This window comes from Rhyacophila brunnea, unplaced genomic scaffold (genome assembly GCF_057557595.1).
Source record: "Rhyacophila brunnea isolate RB1 unplaced genomic scaffold, BYU_Rbru_1.0 scaffold_2, whole genome shotgun sequence".
NCBI lineage: Eukaryota > Metazoa > Arthropoda > Insecta > Trichoptera > Rhyacophilidae > Rhyacophila > Rhyacophila brunnea.
In genome coordinates this window covers 10,178,459-10,199,773 of record NW_028232859.1, presented here as the reverse complement: position 1 = coordinate 10,199,773, position 21,315 = coordinate 10,178,459, and the positions used below count along the sequence as shown (strand labels likewise).

The window sequence follows — 21,315 nt, the reverse complement described above, 5'->3', positions numbered from 1 at the left end:
CAAACATTGGTATTTTATTTATCAGTACTCAGTAATTGTGCAACCTTCAATATATATATATGTTTTCTAGCGATGTAAAAGATATTGATTTCGTTATGTAAGGTAAATAGCTGGATCTTCCATAAAAAGGGCTAAAGTGGTTATACCCCCAGATGCCCCAAATATATTGAGTACATAACTCAATAAAAACATCATGAGTCCAATTCTAAGTACATTCCCAAATGTTCAAATTGCTTTTTAAAAAATATCTGTAAACCTGTAACTAATTACCAATACAAAAGATGTTTTTCTACTTTGTCACAAATTAAAAACTATTACTGCCCGATTGGACAAAATCGATGAAGTCCAGTAATTTCAATATAATTGATTTTTCAGACAAAAAACCAAGAAAAGTAATCATTACATATACATATTAAAATAATGATATTTTTTTGAAATTACAGTACTGTTCGGTTATCAGGAATACAGCGGAAAACACATTTTGAAAATAGCCGATAAACTGGATTATTTGTTAGGTTAACCCAACCAAACCTAACCTAACCTAAACTAAACTAACCCAAACTAACAAATAATCCAGTATATCGGGTATTTTCAAAATGTGTTTTCCGCTGTATTCCTGATAACCGAACAGTACCGAAATTACTTTTCAATGAGTTTCTTAGAGCCCCTAATATATATTAACCCTAATATGAACTACTACATACTTACTAAGTAAAAACAAATGGTGCCAATTCCAGCCAACCCAAAAAATCAAGCCTAAATCCGAGTACATTCATACAGTAAAATGAAATGAAAGATTAACTTTAGATTCTTTGTAGCAATACAAGAATTTTTCTTCTTACTTTTTCTTCGAACTTGTCCAGTTTATCGGTACAAACACTAACTCACTTGATAAAATAATGGAGGTTATTATTTAAGAAATTTTCCAAAAGATTTATAATTCTGATATATGGATGTGACACTGCCCCGGCATGCCAAGTCAATTCCACACCGATTAGTTAGGGACCAACCAAAGCTTTCTAGGTTATACATTTGGTTCATACGTTTTCAGTATACTCATATTTTGCAAATTTAATATTTTGATTAACTACAATCTCTGTCGATCCCCCAAAACATACGCCACTTGTTTTTTAATTCTTTTGCAGCCAGCGTTGGCAAAGATTGAATTGCCTGGGGGGCCATATGTCATGATGGACATGACATTGCTGAAAAATAAAAAAAAATATGGTTAAAATTTTAATCAAACATTATATCATATTTACTGATAGAATCGATAGTTAAACATTCGCGCAACCCATTGGGTTCACACCCTAGCCTGGCCCTAAACACACATGTGGTAAATATATAGTTATCCATGAATAACTTAACATAATTATTATGATAATGTAGTTATAAACATATCTTTTAAGGATCAATGGATGACACGAGATATTGGGTGAAAAAATAAAATAAAAATAACTTATTTTGTAACAATGGATAGGTACATTATTGTGACCATGACCGTACGTCAGAATATATTATGGTGATTCATCAATAATTTGTGCAACATATCGTCGGTCCCTATTAAAAAAGTCGGATCTGAAATTTTGTCATTTTCGGATTATTACGTAAAAGTTATTTAAACACTTTAAACATTTATACCACACAGTTTTTTTTGTTTGTTTGAAAAATTTCGAGATACTCAAGTTAAGAATGACGGATCTACCGAGAGTGTCCGAATAACAATGTCGGTTCTTACCAACCGACATTGTTGGCTGGGCGTGGGTGAGCAAGATGCATCGGATCTGACAGTTGCTGCTATGTTCACCGGACAGACGGATGTTTTTATAAACATTTAGAAAAGTTTCTATAACCTGTATTTTTATTCATTATGGCAAGCAATAGGTCACAAAGGATATTTGATGAAACATCTTTGATTGCTCGTACTGAAAAATAGCATTTTGCAGATCTGACTTTTTTAATAGGGACCGACGATATTAGGACCTTTATTTGGATCAAAGAGCACACTGAAAAACATGTGACAACATGTGTGAAAAACATATAGCGCCTGTACTGCCGTACTAAGCACAGAGGCCGTATCTGCATTTTAGGCAAGTGGGAGATCTGAGCTTTCATATTATTTTACTTTTCCTGCTAATACTGGGGAACTTTTTATTTATTTTATTTGCCTATAATAGTTAATTTTGGTTTAAGATTTGTTTACATACCTTGAAAATTTGATTTATGTTATTATTATTATTATTATTATTATGTATTGATATTAGCCATATATATTTCAGATACGGCGAATATGCCTTAGTAAATGATAGTTACAACCAAATCGCTTAGTATTTATCGAGTTTATTTCTCAAACTCCGTAGATACGGCTATTAAAACCCTTGATTTCTCTGTAACTATAGCAGTTACGGCTTGGATTTATTCACCGATCTTATACAAAAACTCTGCAGAATCCAAATATCTAAAAACATGAAAATACCTAAATACGTCAGTTACGGCCTCTGTGCTTAGTACGGCAGTGTACACATGCATGGATTTACTAGCAGCAAGTGTGTATTTCAAAATATCGTGACAATAACTGTGTACACGTAAAAGTACTGACTGTCTCTCCAATCTCATTCTTCAATAGAAAGCGAGACGAGATTTTGTCATTTTATGGTACAATTTGACAGGTCGTAAAAATCGCTTAACCTCAAGATGAGTCTCTGCGGTGTAGCGTGTTTTTTTGCCGACAGGTTCGCCACTATCGTTCTACTGCGCAGGTGCAGTTCAAAAAAATCCCAACTGTCGCATGCAAATTCAGAAGCTTTCGAACATTCTTGATGCATGCATGCAATCTTGCCACTTGCATGACTGTGATATGACAAACACGTATGACTGACCATGTTTAGTGTGTACTATTTATGTCATATCTCAACCGCCTACGTCCACCCCTCGCCACTGGCAAACAGACATTCAGCTCAACATTAAAATAATCCGAACTTACTTTATATCTTCCTGTGATGGAGAATTGAATCCAGATTTTTTAAACTCAGCTCTCACACACAATTCTACATGCTTCTGCTCCAAAGGAAGGAAAGGAATATAGTGATCTATAAGATGTGATCGTATGCTTGCGGCATTCTTCAAGCCACCTGTAAAGGAAAGTAATATTATGTATTATTGCAGTAGTATTGTGGTATGCGGTTGAATTTTTTTCCTGATGCGCAACACAGACATTAAACCGGATATCGCTACACAAGAAGTTTCAATTATTGAGCCATTAAACTCTTAAAAATCAGTAACCAAATGCCTGCCAAATAAGGCCTTTCTTGCTTTGCAAAAAATCAATGTTTATTTCTTTACAAGCAGATCTGTCTTTCTGGACAAGGCTTATCTAAAAAATTAACAAAAACTTTAGTTCAAAACCATTTTAGATATTGGCAATTTAAAATATTTACCTACCTGATGAAGTGAACGATCCAGTTCGGAGCATACCTTCAAAATCCGACAGCTTCAAAGAATTTCTTGGTTTGTTAATATTGAGCATATGCTCAGCAATTTCATTTCCATTTATATTCGATAATAATATAAAGATTACACGCCTGTCAATAAGAAGCAAACACAATTTTTACAAGATACAAAAATGTATATAGGTAAATAAACATAATTTAACTAAAATTTGTAGAGATCCTGACGCTAGCTAATAATTAAGATAAGTATTATAATAATACCTAAATACTTTGATGCAAATCACAAAAGTTGGTCGCCAATATGAAGTAATTAATTAGGTATGGTGCAGGTGGCTAAATTGGTAAAGAACATTATCTAGAATCCGATGGATGCGGGTTCAAGTACTACCTGGCACCAATATTTAGATAGATTTTGCTAATTGGTGTGTCTGTGAGGTGTTTTCAAATTATGTGGAATAAAAGTACTCCAGAATATGATAAATTTGGAATCAAAAAAATAATAAACCCATTTAACTTCCAGACTAACCTTTTTTTTTAAATAATGGATTATTCTTATAATCATATTATAAAACTGATACTCATGGTGCAATTTGGGTGATAATTGTGGCTTATTGTCTTTGTTTTTCTCAGGTCACCTACTAATTTTTCAGCCTTGCAATTTGATTACTATGGGCTTATTTGGGATATTTGGGCACTATTTGGCTGATCACCTATTAGCTAAACACCAATAAAGTGATTTCACGGCAATGAAGCTTAGAGCGGAATGCAGAAACATTTGTCATAACTAAAATTTAATTACAACAAAACACTATCCAGAAAGCCTTTCATAGTTATGATCGAGTTGTCTATGGTCCACCAGATCTGCAATAGCTTCGTTCTGTTTTTTTATTGAAAATATTACCATATATAAAAATTCTCTTTTTCATAATTTAGGTAAATTATTTTGTAATTGTTAAACGATGACAAAAATATGAAAAATATACAAAATAAATTCAATAACTATAAATACACAATTAATATTTAATTAAAATGATTAAATGTCTCCGCAATTAGTGAATTAATATAAGTTATTTTTTGACCCATGTTTTTCCCGATACGGTAACACTTGCCGTTGATATGTCAGCTGATATCGATATGGTGTCATTTACAATTATTACAAATATGCCATGATGTGAATAATTATATAGAATGATTAAAACTAATATTATCATGTTGGTGTGTAGGTAACTAAGTACTTATATATTTCAACTACCTATCTATTGCTTTAATCTCCTATATATTATTATCCTAAGAGATTTTGGAAAATACACTAACGGCTCATTTAAGCGACATTTTATTGTTATTTTTACATCTTCACTTCGAAATGTGCGCTACCGATTCATCTACCGATTGAATTGAACACATTTCAGAAATTTTCAATGATTTTACAGGTACGTGACGTTTATAACTGATATTTTCTCATACAGCGTATACAATTCGCCATACTTCTTTTAACATACAGCAGAATGACGTCTTCGTCGCTTAAGACCTTCTAATCCTTTATTTGACAAACAAATTCGATTATTTTTATTCAAATATCGTAATGTAGGCATTGGCGCACTTTTTTCCGGTGAAAAACCCATAATCTTGCTACAATTCAGTACGTAAATAAAAATCTGACAGGTGTGTCCGCCACTGGCCGTCATATCATAGATAACGTGATATTCCAAATTTGATTTTTTTAAATACTTCTTTGTGGCTGTTCACCCACTATTTTTGTTATTGAATAATTACCTAGGCTACTAATTTCCATACTAAAAAAGTTGCCATTGCAAACAATGAAAGAAATTAATACGAATTGTTATAGTTATCAAAATGTGTGATATTGTATAATATCTACCTATTTTTTTCGTCCCTATCATCATCAATCTTGACCTATACACTGCTGGATGAAGGCCTCCTCAGCCTTATTCTACTCCTTACTTACACATGAATTGTTATATTTATCAAAATCAGTGATATAATATTATTATCTACCTATCTATATATAATGCCATTATTATCACGAGCCTCAATAAATCCACTGCTGGATGAAGGCCTCTCTACGTTGATTGTATTCTTGACAGTATTGAATTTCTAATGTTATTTATCTACATATTCATATCGTCATCATAATCATCATCATCAACTAGGATCAATCCACTACTGGATGAAGGGTTCCGCAACCTGATTCTACTACTATCGGTTTAACGAATTTGTGATATTATACCTATTTCTATCATTCTTATATCATCGACCTGAACCAATCCACTGCTAGATAATGGCCTCCCTAGCCCGGTTCTACTCCTTTCTGTCATATGAATTGCTGTATTTATCAAAATCGGTGATATTATATTTAAAAACATATTCATATCGTCATCATCATCATCAACCAGGATCCATCCACTGCTTAATAAAGACCTCCCTAGCCTGATTCTACTCCTTTTGTCATATGAATGTATGTATTTATCAAAATCTGTGATATTATATGTATCTACACATTCATATCGTCATCATCATCATCATCATCATTATCATATACCTGAACCAATCCACTGCTTAATAAAGACCCCCTTAGCCTAATTCTCCTCCTTTCTGTCATATGAATTTCTGTATTTATCAAAATCGGTGATATTATATTTATCTACATATTCATATCGTCATCATCATCATCATCATCATCATCGACGTGAACCAATCCACTGCTTAATAAAGACCTCCCTAGCCAGATTCTACTCCTTTCTGTCATATGAATTTCTGTATTTATCAAAATCGGTGACATTATATTTATTTAAATATTCATATTGTCATCATCATCATCAACCAGGATCCATCCACTGCTTAATAAAGACCTCCCTAGCTTGATTCTACTCCTTTTGTCATATGAATGTATGTATTTATCAAAATCTGTGATATTATATGTATCTACACATTCATATCGTCATCATCATCATCATCATTATCATATACCTGAACCAATCCACTGCTTAATAAAGACCCCCTTAGCCTAATTCTCCTCCTTTCTGTCATATGAATTTCTGTATTTATCAAAATCGGTGATATTATATTTATCTACATATTCATATTGTCATCAACATCATCATCATCGACCTGAACCAATCCACTGCTTAATAAAGACCTCCCTAGCCAGATTCTACTTCTTTCTGTCATATGAATTGCTGTATTTATCAAAATCGGTGATATTATATTTATCTACATATTCATATCGTCATCATCATCATCATCGACCTAAACCAATTTACTGCTTAATAAAGACCTCCCTAGCTTGATTCTACTCCTTTCTGTCATATGAATTGCTGTATTTATCAAAATCGGTGATATTATATTTATTTACATATTCATATCGTCATTATCATCATTATCATCATCATCATCATCGACCTGAACCAATCCACTGCTTAATAAAGACCTCCCTAGTCAGATTCTACTCCTTTCTGTCATATGAATTTCTGTATTTATCAAAATCGGTGATATTATATTTATTTACATATTCATATCGTCATCATCATCATCATTGACCTGAACCAATCCACTACTTAAAGACCTCCTTAGCCTGATTCTACTCCTTTCTGTCATATGCATTGCTGTATTTATCAAAATCGGTGATATTATATTTATCTACATATTCATATGGTCATTATCATTATCATCATCATTGACCTGAACCAATCCACTGCTTAATAAAGACCTCCCTAGCCAGATTCTACTTCTTTCTGTCATATGAATTGCTGTATTTATCAAAATCGGTGATATTATATTTATCTACATATTCATATCGTCATCATCATCATCATCGACCTAAACCAATCCACTGCTTAATAAAGACCTCCCTAGCTTGATTCTACTCCTTTCTGTCATATGAATTGCTGTATTTATCAAAATCGGTGATATTATATTTATTTACATATTCATATCGTCATTATCATCATTATCATCATCATCATCATCGACCTGAAACAATCCACTGCTTAATAAAGACCTCGCTAGCCTGATTCTACTCTTTTCTGTCATATGAATTTCTGTATTTATCAAAATCGGTGATATTATATTTATTTACATATTCATATCGTCATCATCATCATCATCAACCAGAATCAATCCACTGCTGGATGGAGGGTTCCGCAACCTGATTCTACTACTATATTATACCTATTTCTATCTTTCTTATCATCATTGACCTGAACCCATCTACTGCTGGATAAAGGCCTCCCATGCCTGGATTCTACTCCTTTCTGTCATTTGAATTGCTGTATTTATCAAAATCGGTGATATTATATTATATCTATTTATATTTCCATTATCATTATGAGCCTGAATCAATCCACCGGTGGATGAAGGCCTCTCTTAAGTTGTTTAAATTTCTGTCGGTCATATGAATTACTATATTTATCAAAATTGCTGATAATACATTTACCCATTCATAATATCGTCATTATCATCATCAACCGAGATTAATCCACTGCTGGTTGAAGGTTATCCCAACCTAATTCTACTTTTCTTGGTCATATAAACTGCAATATTTTTTTAAATTTGTGATTTTATATACCTACCCATTTATATCGTCATTATCGTCATCAACCTGTATCAATCCACTGCTGGATGAAGGCCTCTTTAAGCTGATTCCACATCTTTAGGTCTTATAAATTCCTATTCTTATCAGATATAATATGTATTGCTTCATTATTTATCAACATTTGTGTCGATATGAATGTCCCGCACCGGGAAACTATATTGTTTAAGGTTAATTTTTAAATCAAAATATGATTTTTAAAATATTATTCTATGACTCCAAGCATTTATTTTTTATAGACAATGAAACAAAATAATGTTTAAATTTATTTTTTATGCTGCTAACTTTTTCTATTATGTACATGGGACCCGTAAGAGATTAATATTCGCGTTATATTGGATCGCTATTTATGATAATCACAATTGAGATGTATAATTACTTATCATATTTAAATGCACATACCTACACATATATTGTATTAAAATTAAAATAACAGTGGGAGCAATCGGCGATTGCCAGCTGTTCTGCTAAACCTAGCAGCCTGAAATGGTGTCAGACGATAATGAGAAGGACAGACTCCAGAATAGAACACGCACATGACTCCAAATTTGTATTTGCAGTGACGACATGCATATCGTAAAACTGACAAATCAGATAAATTTTCAATTGTCTGACGTGAATGAAAATCCATCCCAAAGGGAAAACTATGGCGCCGTCTATACACACTTTACAATTATTATATTAAAATCCAACACCAAGTCACTATGATGAAAAGCTGTCTGCAAGACCTAGCGAGACAGACTGGCGAGAGCCAGCTGGCTCAGCTAGTATTACATAAATATCTAAATCCGAATAAGAAAAGTTAATTCATAATTCATTGACACTGAGATTTCAATTCGATAATCGGTTTTACTAAATTAAGACATGAACAGAATCAACGAAAGTAAAGGAAAATATGTCGTATTAAATGTCACGGATATTTAATAGTTGTTCAACAGTTTTAATTTGCAATAGGTAATTAAAATATTGTATATCTACCATCGTACCTAGGCACGTAATCTTTTTCAATGGCTTTTTTGTCGACATGAATGACATGTTATGAAATTTTACCTACCTACTCATAACATTATAATAATAATATATACTACCTACCTAATAATAAGTAATGAATGAGTTAAGGATTGTTGACAATTATTCACAATATAATATTATCGTAAGTATTGATTGTGTTTCAATCGAAAACAAAAGATTTCGGTTCTCTATTTTCGAGATTGTCCATTATCATTGTTACATCATTGTTCGCAATAACTGCAAACTCCAATATGCAATATCCATATTGAGATCAATTTGTTAAATGAATTTGAGTGGATGGGCTGTATTATAGACACGTAAATTTATTTTGACAGCAGCTGTCAGTGGCAAATGGTAATACAGAAGGGGGCGGGTTCATAACAAAAGTAGTCTATGGTTAAGGATTCCTTATCTCTATAATCTATAGTTAACAGATTTCGGCTATTTACCAATTTTACTGTAAGTTTGTGGTAAGTACGAATTGAGCATTACGCCCTTAGGCTTATACTCCAGATTATTTAATTTCACTCTTAATCAAAACTGTATCACCAAGCCGCTTCCAAAAAATATAATTCTCACCGAAAATCCAATCCATCCAGTTTCTCATGATGACCCATAAAAGGTTTAAGAATATCCAGGACTCCTTCAGGTATATCGTTTACTTCGTCGAATATGAAGATAGCTCTTCCGCATTTTGAAACAGTTTCTCCTATATCCTTCTTTAATCGAGCCTGGAATATAATGAAATTAATGACAAATCATGAGAAAGCAGGTGGGCATCGGTTATTCTCTTAATCCTAAATAATTAAATTATTATGACAGTTTAAAATAAATTAAATATACTCAAGTATAGAAAAAAATAATTATTGTAGCAATAAGTCTATTTTTCATCAATCATTACGTTAATTTTGTTTAAGGGTTAGTAATTCATTCATTAATCTCGCGTTTACGTGTTAGAACTCCAAATGGTAAAAAAGTTTTTTTAAATTTTGTATTTGAGTTATTTATGTTCACAGCAGTTTCGGTCTACAAACCCGTTTTTGGAATGGTCTATGGCAGTGGTAACAGAAAAATCTGCAAATAAGTGAAAACCGAAAGAGTCCTTCACGAAATTATGAAAGCCGACGAAAGATCTATGATTTCGATTTTGCCAAATCGATCGCACGGGTCTTTCCATGTTACCCTCGCAAAGACAAGAAACCCTAATATTATATCTACGCACTGTTTTTTACACAGGGAACCTCTAGTTTCGAAAACATTACCAGCAGCACTAAAACCTGTACTAGACCAAGTTGTAAATATGGTAAATTTCATCAAATCGAGACCTTTAAAACCACACATTATTAAAAAACTTTGCATTTCTATGGAAGCTAAGTACGAATACTTTTTCACACTGACGTGAGATGGTTATCTAGAGGTGAAGTTTTATGCTGATTAATAGCACTTTGTTAATTTTTTACAAATTGAAGGTATGGATGATTTTGTAAAATGTCTTCAGCATGATGATTGGTGTGCTAAAATAGCATATTTTTAATTACAGTCGAACTCGATTATTACGATCACGGACATAGCGAGATCTCAGATGTAACGGGGAAACATTCGTTGAAATTTTAGTTTATGATTTTCTCCACGTTTGTAACAAGCTACTTATTGGATATACCGAACAAAAATATCGTCAAAATTTTTCTTAAAACTGTTGTCATACCTCAGTTGAGGCATGGTCTAAAAAGATCGTGGCTAGGCGATGTAGCGGGTGCAAATGACGCATGCCGACCGGCATTAAATGGCATATAAATCCAACATGCGTCCATTTAATGTTCTGTTTATTGTTCCATTAGTAACAATAATAATATATTCATTGACATGTTTTCTTTTTAAAGTAAATGGGTAACGTTTTTAGTCGTCTTTACACGATTTAAGAATTAATACCCCCGTCGCCATCACGAAACAAATCGACGTGCAGTCACTTCGACGGTCGGTCTCCGATTGGCGAGTACTGCGAAATTTCGTTCCACATACTGTTCAAAATTATTTGCCGTTTCACTGATGTATCGCCTTAATGTGTCGATCGTTTAAAAACATTTCGACCTTAAGCAATAAAATTCGACCAGACAGGATGCCGCCAGGTTCAAATAAAAAAAAAACAAAAATCTTGGTTTCAAAATCATCATTTTAGTAGTTCATGCGTGGTGAATATTACCTGATATTCATGAATGTGTGATGAGTCAGGAAAATCATTTCGTCCAATGTACATCTTCCTATATGAGCTTTCAAGTCCTCGCTTGTAAAAGGCTTTGAGTATGAAGTCAACCATAAAGTTTTTACCCGTTCCTGGCCATCCGTGAAATGATAATACCAACGCTTTGTTGCTAGCTCCTGGCTCCAATTTTGAATATTTGTATCCGTTCATAATCTTCACTATTTCTTGCAATAACGGTTGCCCGAAAATATGAGTATCAATGTCATTCTGCAATTCTAAAACCACAAATTAAAATTAGTACTTCTAAAACATAATTTATTTGAAATAGTAAAAAACAAATAATAGTCGTCCGTCTTATAAATACCTTCAAGAATATTATATTTAGCTGCAGTTTTAGTATATATTTTTTTGAACTTTGTATCTGTCATTTTGTATTTTAAAAAGGCTGAAAAAAACACGAAAAACTAAATTTTACATGTTTTCTTGATTCCACTGATACAATAGGTACAAAGTTAATTTAAAACATAAATAAATGGTAGAAGAATTCAATACCTACATACTAATTTAATATTTAAAGGATTTATTTGAATTAAATGAATGATAAATTAGTTACCTACAGGGCTTTTTTTGTAATGTAACGCGGTGGAACGACGTTTCGGCACCTTTTTTCATGGTATTTTTAAAGTTTCAAAAGCAATTAGACGAAATAGTGTTCGCGCTCACATAGTAGGTAGTGATACCAGATGGCGGTATGACACAGAGTACCACCGCAAAATAATCGACATAACCATCGCCTGTCCCACAAAAAACAACAGCCTGCCTCGACCTACTTCCACTTAATTGCGTAAGTTGCACCACATTTTACTTCTACGCCAAGCCAAAAATACCCGCAGCCTACTTCCGCCCACCGTGACGCGTGGCCATTCTCAAACTCCTCCACCCACACAGTAACAATTCTTCAGCTTCCTTTCAGCCTTGCCCTTAATAATGAATGACAGCCTTGCATTTTATTTTCAATTGTCAGATAACTAAATGTAAATTCATTGCCATATTTAAGGCGAATTCTTTGCCTCAATTTACGATCAAATGTGACTTCAACGCCATCTAAAGGCATCTACAGGCATCTACCATGAATTTCTAAAAATGTGTTACTAAAAACTTTCGTCGATCGCAACCAGATGGCAATAAAATATAAAATAAAATATTGTGTGTCGCCACATATTAAAAATCATAAGCTTGATAAAAATGCATTTAAATTTATTATATATTTACTTACCTATGTAAAAATATTTACAATTAATATTTTCCCCATAAAATATTTACAATTCTAAGATGTCTATTTGATTTCATTTAAAGTGTTTATGATTTTTACATTTTGTTTACCGTAGTTTTTTTTACAGTGGCAATACAAGGGTATCCTGTCCAGTCAATGAACCAGATTTTTTTACGTTGTCAATACGAATTAATATAAATATTTTTCTACAGTAAAATTCATTTATAGTAGTAAATGAACATTTAAGTACAAATGTTTATAAGATTGAGTTTAATCTTGTACAATTGACAATTACATCGAATTTCTACTAGAGGTGGAATAAAAGAATGATATGAAATGAATAGCAAAACAAATGCCATTCGAATTATTATTAAACAAAATAAGGAATATACAGTTGTACTTGGTTATTACTAGGAAGGTTGGACCGGCTGAATGTGCTCGTTATAAGCGGTACTCGTTATATCAGAGAATAGGTATTTTTATTGTCGGCGAAAACAACAATTAGACACTTAACTAGTGTCATAAACGTAATCTGTCCCCGGCAGCATCCTGTCCGATCGGATTTTATTGCTTAGGGTCGAAATGTCTTTAAACGATCAACACATTACCAGTATTTTAGCTCGGTATATCCGATAAGTATCTCGTTATAACAGTGAATAAAAATGTACGGAGAAAATCATATACCAAATGTCAACGACTGTTTCCTCATTACATCCGAGATCTCGCTATGTCCGAGATTGTAATAACCGAGTTCGACTGTAGTTATAATTATGACAATGTCGATATTATATAGACATCCCAATTCATTTTGTTTCAACCATGTCCGATCCTAATGGGTTCATATGGGCCTCCACAGAGTGGACGGTTTGTATTAACTAACTAACTATATCTGAGATAAGAATAAAGTAAGACACGCAACGAATTGAATAAAAAAGAAGTTGGAGGTAAGAAAAAACGTAAATAAACATGCGAACAAATCTTGATAAGCAAACCCAAGGACAAAATAAATGACAAATTAAAAAAAAAATTGTAAAACGTAAGAAAAAAATTTAGAATTTGAAGTAAGTGCACCACTGATTACATAATATTCTAAGAAAAAGACAGAACGTTATTTATTTGAAAAAATCTAATGTCGATTTTAAAGAACAGTGCAAGATAAAATAAAAGATAGTTTTATTTATTTTACCTATAAATGTGTAAGTGAAATGGATTTGGAGATATAAAAAGAAACCTTATTGGCCCAGTGGTTTTTAGGTGTGGACTTTTGTAATTCCCTGAAGATCTCGAATAAATAATTAAAAATTATCAACACCTATACCATATTCCTAGGTATCTACTATGATTGAAAAGTAGATCTTAATTTTTTGTATTTATGATTGCTTCATAAAAAAACAATATTTACGACTTTATGATGTAGCAGATAAATGAGCAACTAAATAGTGATCCAAATATTATGAAAAGTTCAACTATCAAAGCATCACGGCATAAAATTAGTAATACCACGGTTATACACAATTTATTGTACCTACCTATTGTTATAATTTTCTTAGTTCATTTAATCGTTTTTAATTTAATTTATTTTCAAATTCACCTCTTATGTGTTCATTCACTGAATTGTTTACCCTATATTTTATGGAGACTAATAATAACTTCTATTTTCTACATACTAAATTATCAACCTCCACTTTTTGACAGGACCGCATACAGTTATATAGGCACGTAGATAATAATTTTAAGGCCGTAGACAGGAATGAACGTTTGATGGCCCAAATATAGTACAATAGTATGTATGTAATTAAAGTTAGGGTACAAGTCGGTTATCCTGGATACAGCGGCAAAGACATTTTGAAAATAGCCTATATACTGGATTATTTGTTAGGATTACCTAATCTAACTTAAACTAACCCAAACTAACAAATAATCCAGTATATCGGCTATTTTCAAAATGTGTTTGCCGCTGTATCCAGGATAAACATATAGAACAAAAGTTAGTGAAGTGGAAGTTTGTCGAGGCTGTTTTGATCGGGTTAATTTGTCTTTGAATAATATTGTGACTAGAAATTTTAACAATTCTTATTATTTTTAACATTGTATATTGTTCATAATTTTCGCGACTACCACGTGAATAGACGATTTTTTTTTTACTTATAACATTTTAAACACTTAACATAAATATGGATAAATTGTACAGTTACTAGACAAAGATTAAATTTGATGTGTGTCAGAAGTATCTTAGGCATTTTCGCTCGTATGCTTTCTTTATATTATTATGAAACTATATTTATTTTAAAATCGCTTTATAAAAGGTAGGTACGTCAAAACAGTAATAAATATCTGAAATAATTACACAACACTATTTCAGAAAGTGGAGGTTGATATATGTAGTCCATTGACATATGCTCCAATATCGCAAACAAAAATTATTGACAGCAGAATTAACACAGTTTTTGTCTTCGTACCTGGCGAACCTTTATTTTCAATGTATGTGTGTGTGTATGTATTTTTTAATCTATGCAAGTACTGTTTCAAAAATAGTTCGATTTATTTCCGCGTTAGCAGCATATGTCGATAAAGTCTTGTCAAATATTCATTTTATTTACAATCGATTCGTTAATATACAAAAATACAAGATTAAATTTAAATAACTAGCCTAAAAATTATTAAATAATATTTTTAATAGAAACGCTAAGCGTTTATTGCGATAAATTACATCTGAACCGAGATGTTTCGATTTTAATTGCATGCTTTCTAACCTCTAAATCGATGTTTTTTAAATTTGAAAAAAAAGATATAAGGATATAATAAATTCCAATTAACGTTTAGCGTTTCCCTAGGTAATAGATTTACGTACATTTTTATCGTAATTTTGATAATAAATCTTATGTCATTCATCCATACCACCCGATAGAAATGTACCGAATTTGACACGTATTTTTGGTATATAGAACTCCACGATACATCTTAATTTTTTATTTTATTTTTCTCATTACTTTTGAATATATATTTACCAATTAATAAACTTTTCTAGCTATTTTTCGATAACAACTTTACCTAGAGACATCACCTTAACGTACTGGCGTAACGTCGTACATTTCGTAGCCGTGTCTTTATTCTAATTTAACTATTCGCGTCATAATAATTAAATATAGAATCATTGACCGTAAATAAAATACGTTTAATAATAATATTCACTCCAAATAACAGCATAATTAATTTAGCGCACCTGCGAGGAGTTGCATACAAATCTTCATTTCACCGACCGAGCGCATTCTAGGCAGTCGAATATTTCACATAGCATTTTTCTATTATTTTTCAAGTAACTTTATTCCAGCAAAGGCCTGAGTTTGCGTGCGAGGGGGTGCATGTCTGCACTGTTTTTTCCATAAGAAATCAAATCTTTTACTTCCACATGTTCAGCCGGGTATGATCAGCCTTAGAATCCCTCGCCTACGTCTCCTGGGAGTCTCATCAAAAGATGCGCCTGATGGAGACGAATCGAATAACTTCGGTCCGCCGCAGTCCGTCACGCGTGTCTTGCGGTATTCCTCTCACGAGCTGAAGAGCATCAATTCATCAATTTGATTCATCAATCAAAAGAGCAGCAAAAAGAAGTAATTCTTGGGATGGTCTGGAGGGCAAAAGTCTTGGCTTCCAGAATCTGTATCTGGATATTGCTTCCGACATCAGCGCTCGGTATGGTGAGCAAATGATCCCGTCAAGTTCTAGCCCGCGTAACACTTTGTTAGGCATTTTACCAAATTGTTTTAAAAATCATTAAAAAAACCTAATTTTTTTGCATAAACCAATAAGAGTAACATAATCAAGTAACTTCGGCAGTTTACTTGATTCAAATATTTTTCATACTAAAACCGATCATAAAAATAACCATATTTATATCACTATTCTAGCTAAAGTCGTACGTCGAATTCCGTGAAATCTTTACAATGCCTAGTCACGCTATTTTATAATAAAAATATTAATTCCATTTAACAAACTAATTAATTTTCTTTAAAATTCATTTTTGAGCCGCGTAATTTTAACCCTTAAGATTATAAAAATTATAGCGGATAGGTAGCCTTGTCACTTAAATCGTCTATTATTTTGTTGAATTAAATTCGGAAAATTTTAACTAATTTAATTAAAAACCACCGCTTCATACAAATTATTTGTCAAGTCGTAGTTTGAGACGGCTATCCGCGGGTATCTAGAGGGTATAAAAAGAGGCACAGCTCGCGATACAGGAACAGCCGTGCTTCACTCTTCACACAACTCTGCCTACCCGCTACTACAAGATTAGCATACAAGACAACTTCAAGCCAACAATTAATGAAGAAACTCTGTTGCCTACCTGAATTATTCTAAAAATTTATATTTTTAAATTTAAATTTATATTTATTTATTCTTAAAAATTCACTTTCACAGCGAAAGGCCGGTGACAGTAGATACAAGTTAATTTTCCTGAATCATCTCATACGAAAAGACAAAGGTATCTGAAAAACTTACGCGTTTCATATTGTTGAGTTGAATTCTATTACCATTTCTTCAAGTTAATTTACGCAAATGTATTTAATTATTACCCCAATAAGAGCTTCTTTGAAGACCAAAACAGTTTCTGGACTTTTGTTTTGATGGTCCTTCAAAATACGTTGATCGGTGGTTACTCAGTGGAAGACAGTCATCCATAAACTCTAAGAAAAGGAATCAAGACGATTTGCCAAACGAAAATTGGACTGAACTTTGGAAATAGGGGGGACTGACAGGGCTCTAGCCTGGGGAATTGACCAGATAAGTGAGATAAACACACATCACAAATTTGCTCTAATCATAAACAAAATCGCTTGCAATTTCCTTCAGGCATATTAACATTTTAAAATATGTGGTTGGGTAATTAATTGCATTTTTTGGTTTATGTTTGTTGATACACTGAATACCCTTAATTTTACCTCAAACACCATTTGAAAAACGCTACTATAGAGCGTCACACTGCGTTTAACCTTAGTGATAGGTAGGGGGCCTGCCAAAGATCCTGGACGGGGGCCCGCTTCAGGATGCGGGGGCCATGGAAACCACTATTACTTTTATTCAAATATCTATGTTTTTACAGTTTTATTTTTTACAACTTAAGTTGTTTATTTGTATGTTTGTTTGTTTAATTTTTTATGCAATTCGCGGCATAGAAAAAGTTGCTTTAAATGATATTTGAATAAAATTTTCTTTAGTAGGTAAGAAGTTTGGCAAGAAGTGAGTTCCGGCACCTTTGTTTTTTTAAAAAAGCCCTGGTTTCCTATATCAATTTTAGTATTCAGTATGCCTTTTCAAGTGATCCTGCACAATCTTGGTTACATCCTCCAAAACATGGCAGTCTCCATTTTCGCAATATGTTGGTGAGTTATTAAAAATGTCTTACATCTTTCTTATAGGTATAATTTATGAAAAAACATGTTGTATGTATACAAACATATTGCGAAAATGGAGACTGCCATTTTTGTTTCCAGAACACACTCATTTTCGTAATTTTAGAGTAGGGCAGAGCGGGGTCATTTGAGCCACGGGGTCACCTGAGCCACCCGTATTATCACTCTTACGCTGCATTATAGATACAAGCGGTGGATTCCGAACAAAGCGGGAGGGGTAGGCAGCCAATCCGCAATTGCATCAGTCACCGTCCGGTGTTCGATGTGACTGCGAACATGCGATGTTACTATTTTCACGCCAAAAGTAAGGAAAGCAGTTCCTCATACTTTTTGGTCGCAAGACTCTCAAGCATATGTCTGTGGTGTTACGGCAATCAAGTAAATGTATTTTGATTTAACAATAGTGTGTTTATGCGATGACAGTATCAAAAATAATCTATTTTCAATAGTCTTTGGGTGGCTCAATCCAATTAGTAATAATTTGGGGAAGGGGTCATTTGAGCCATAAAACTGTACACCTGAAAGTAACAGATACACCTGAGAAGGACCAGCTTGCTGCAGAACAAAGTAAACGGAAAAGTGATGGTAGCAAGAAGATAGTAAAGTCGAAGAAACTGACAGTGAAGAAAGCTATTTTGAAGAGTTCCTCTGAATCTGATGAAGAGACACGACCTGTTAAGAAAACTAAAAATCTCCAAGAGAAGAAAAAAGTACAGACAAGTATAACTATATGTTCCTATTGTTTTCTAATAACTTGGATTAAAGATTTAAGAAAGATTTTGTTTGTATTTTATATTGCTCAGATGAAAAAATCCTTTCTACGCCCACTGGCTCAACTAACCCCATTGGGTGGCTCAGTTGACCCCACCTAGTGGGGTCAACTGAGCCATCTGGCATTTGTGACTTAATGTAAATTTAGTCTTGTAAACATCGTCTTTGTTACAGTTTTTTGATGAAGTTACATGACCAAATAAATATCATAAAAAGATATCATTTCTTATTTCTTCATTAATTACAAGCAATACTGCTTTGAGCAAAAGGCTCTGCCCTATTGATTATAAAAAACAGCAGACTTCAAAAGGGAACACAAGATATGATTCTTTTATCAAAGTAGGATTACCGAAAGCAAGTATGGTACATCGAACATTAAGGTCACTCTACAACGGGTGTATCTGAAATTATCATCCGAAAACACCCCTCACCTGCATTAGTCTGTTATACCCAAGGTTCTACTGTACTGTAATAATTCAAAAAGGCTCTTTCTCTTTATTAGTTCAGCGCTATCCTTATTTTAAATTAAAATATTCACTCACGTGCTACGTTGATTGGTATGTATTCATCTGTACAACACTCTACAAAATGGCAATAATAATATGTCCCAATCGCGGTAAATACCGTTCCAACAGAACCAATCCCCAAAGTAGTCATCGTAAAAAATTCAGATGCACATTTTTGAGACAGTAATGCTACAATAATACAGCATATTTCTTTATGACGTGACTTCATCCTGAAATTCTGATTGGATCTGGAAAATAAATACAAAAATGTGATAAAATTTCAAATGGCATCTTAATAATGAATAAGAAATGGCAACATAATGAAAAAATGTTAAAATGGGGTTAAAATCATTATTTTAAATTTAGAACACAAAATTATATTACACAAACTATCTTATATAGAATTTTGCATTTTCCAAATTTTGAAGACTGAAATGCGCACGGATCGATCGTGCAATGGTCGATTGTATGTTTTTGATAGTTTGTTGACACTTGTTAGCTAACCTCAAAATGGACATTCAGTTGAATAATTCAGAATTTCAAAACCTAACCTAAGCTAACCTAACCCAATCTAACCTAATAATAATAATAATATTATATTATGTCCAATTATAACTAATAAAACCATCCTTATTAAATTTACTTTTTCTACTGTCATATTGACAGTTTAAGAATTCCATGCCCTGGCGAATTCATGTACTCGGCAGAAAATTTACCTAATTCATGAATAAGGCAACAGGCTTGACTATTACATGAATTAGCCAAAATTTAGCCCATTTCATGTAATAGTCAATTTCGCACATTTGGCGTAACATTTATACAAATATTGAAATATTAAAACGTGTGTAGAATAGTTTAATAATATATTGAATGTATCAAAAGTTTCTCGATGAAAATAGTTAATGTCACTTTTAAATTGATAATAAATACCAACAATACTTACTTTCAATAAAAAAATGTTCATTTAACCTGCAACAACACTGTCAAACAAACGTCAGTGGCATAGACTAATACCAACTAATGCCATAGATAAGGATAAAACTAACACGTAAGCATACTCATCTCTATATATATAAAAATCTCGTGTCACCAAAGAGATTGGACTCCTCGTGTCACGATGTTTGTGGTCGAACTCCTCCGAAATGGCTCGACCGATTTTTATGATTTTTTTTTTGTATACTTGTTAGGTATGAGAATAGGTCAACGTGTATATTTCATATCGCTAGGTGATTAGGGTATCTCTATCCAGAAAAATTTTCTTTTATTTTTTTGACAATTTTTTTTTTGTATTTTTTTTATTATTTGGCATAAAAAAAATACTTATAACCCCAAATTTTCACTCTCCTACCCTTACCCTCCCATTTTTTAATCGCGATTTTATTATTTTTGTATGAACAATTTTAACCGTCGTTCGTATTTCAAACAGAACGAAATTATTTATGTTGTTGAATGATAGATGGCGCTACGTTCGAGAAGAATTCAAGAGAAGCGTCGCGTCATTTTGACATTTCATTCGGCATATTACAACGCAGTGCGTGCAAAATTTTGTACGATTTACTTTAATTTATCTATTTGTTTGCGTGTATTACAGTGAACAATGCCAGCAAGATGCAAAGGGGGCCATTTGGGCCGTCGAACGAATAAAGCAACAAAGATGCGAAATAGTAGAGCAAAAAGAACAGACGAACAAATCCAACAAGATAACGAAAATGTGCGTGTGAGCATGTCGCAATTGCGTGCATCTCAATCACAAGAGGCACGAGCTGAATGAAATCAACAACGACAATTGGAACGGAGCCAAGCGCGCCGGTTCGTAGTTAACACACGCAGAGCAAATGACCGACAACGCCAACAAGTACATCGAGCATTTACATCCACTTCGCTCCTTTGTTTCGCATTCGAGTACGAGCCAGATATTGAATATTCCGCTCATCCAAAAGTGCTGATTGGTGCTATGGACAAAGAATGTCCATCAGAAATTGAGACACCACCAGAACCATTGAACGGCTTGCTCATCGGCACGGTTCCAGATTCAAACCTGTTCCTGAAGTCCATTCGCACATTCAATTCATGCTTTCAAAT

General features: G+C 33.1%; 1 protein-coding gene across 2 annotated transcripts; it reads right to left on the bottom strand.

The window, feature by feature from the left end:
* Positions 1 to 517: 517 nt before the first annotated feature.
* LOC147071838 (torsin-like protein) lies at positions 518 to 20,237 on the bottom strand. 2 transcript variants are annotated; one of them, XM_085946672.1, is made up of 7 exons: positions 20,177 to 20,237; positions 19,270 to 19,481; positions 11,270 to 11,544; positions 9,649 to 9,800; positions 3,438 to 3,581; positions 2,984 to 3,131; positions 518 to 1,205 (listed from the first exon to the last, which is right to left on the bottom strand). In XM_085946672.1, the coding sequence occupies exons 2-6, from the start codon at positions 19,460 to 19,462 to the stop codon at positions 3,029 to 3,031; spliced, it is 867 nt and encodes a 288-aa protein (XP_085802798.1). In that variant the 5' UTR covers positions 19,463 to 19,481; positions 20,177 to 20,237; the 3' UTR covers positions 518 to 1,205; positions 2,984 to 3,028. The 2 variants fall into 2 exon arrangements, with proteins under 2 accessions (XP_085802798.1, XP_085802797.1); XM_085946671.1 differs by having other exon boundaries at positions 3,442 to 3,581.
* Positions 20,238 to 21,315: the final 1,078 nt, after the last annotated feature.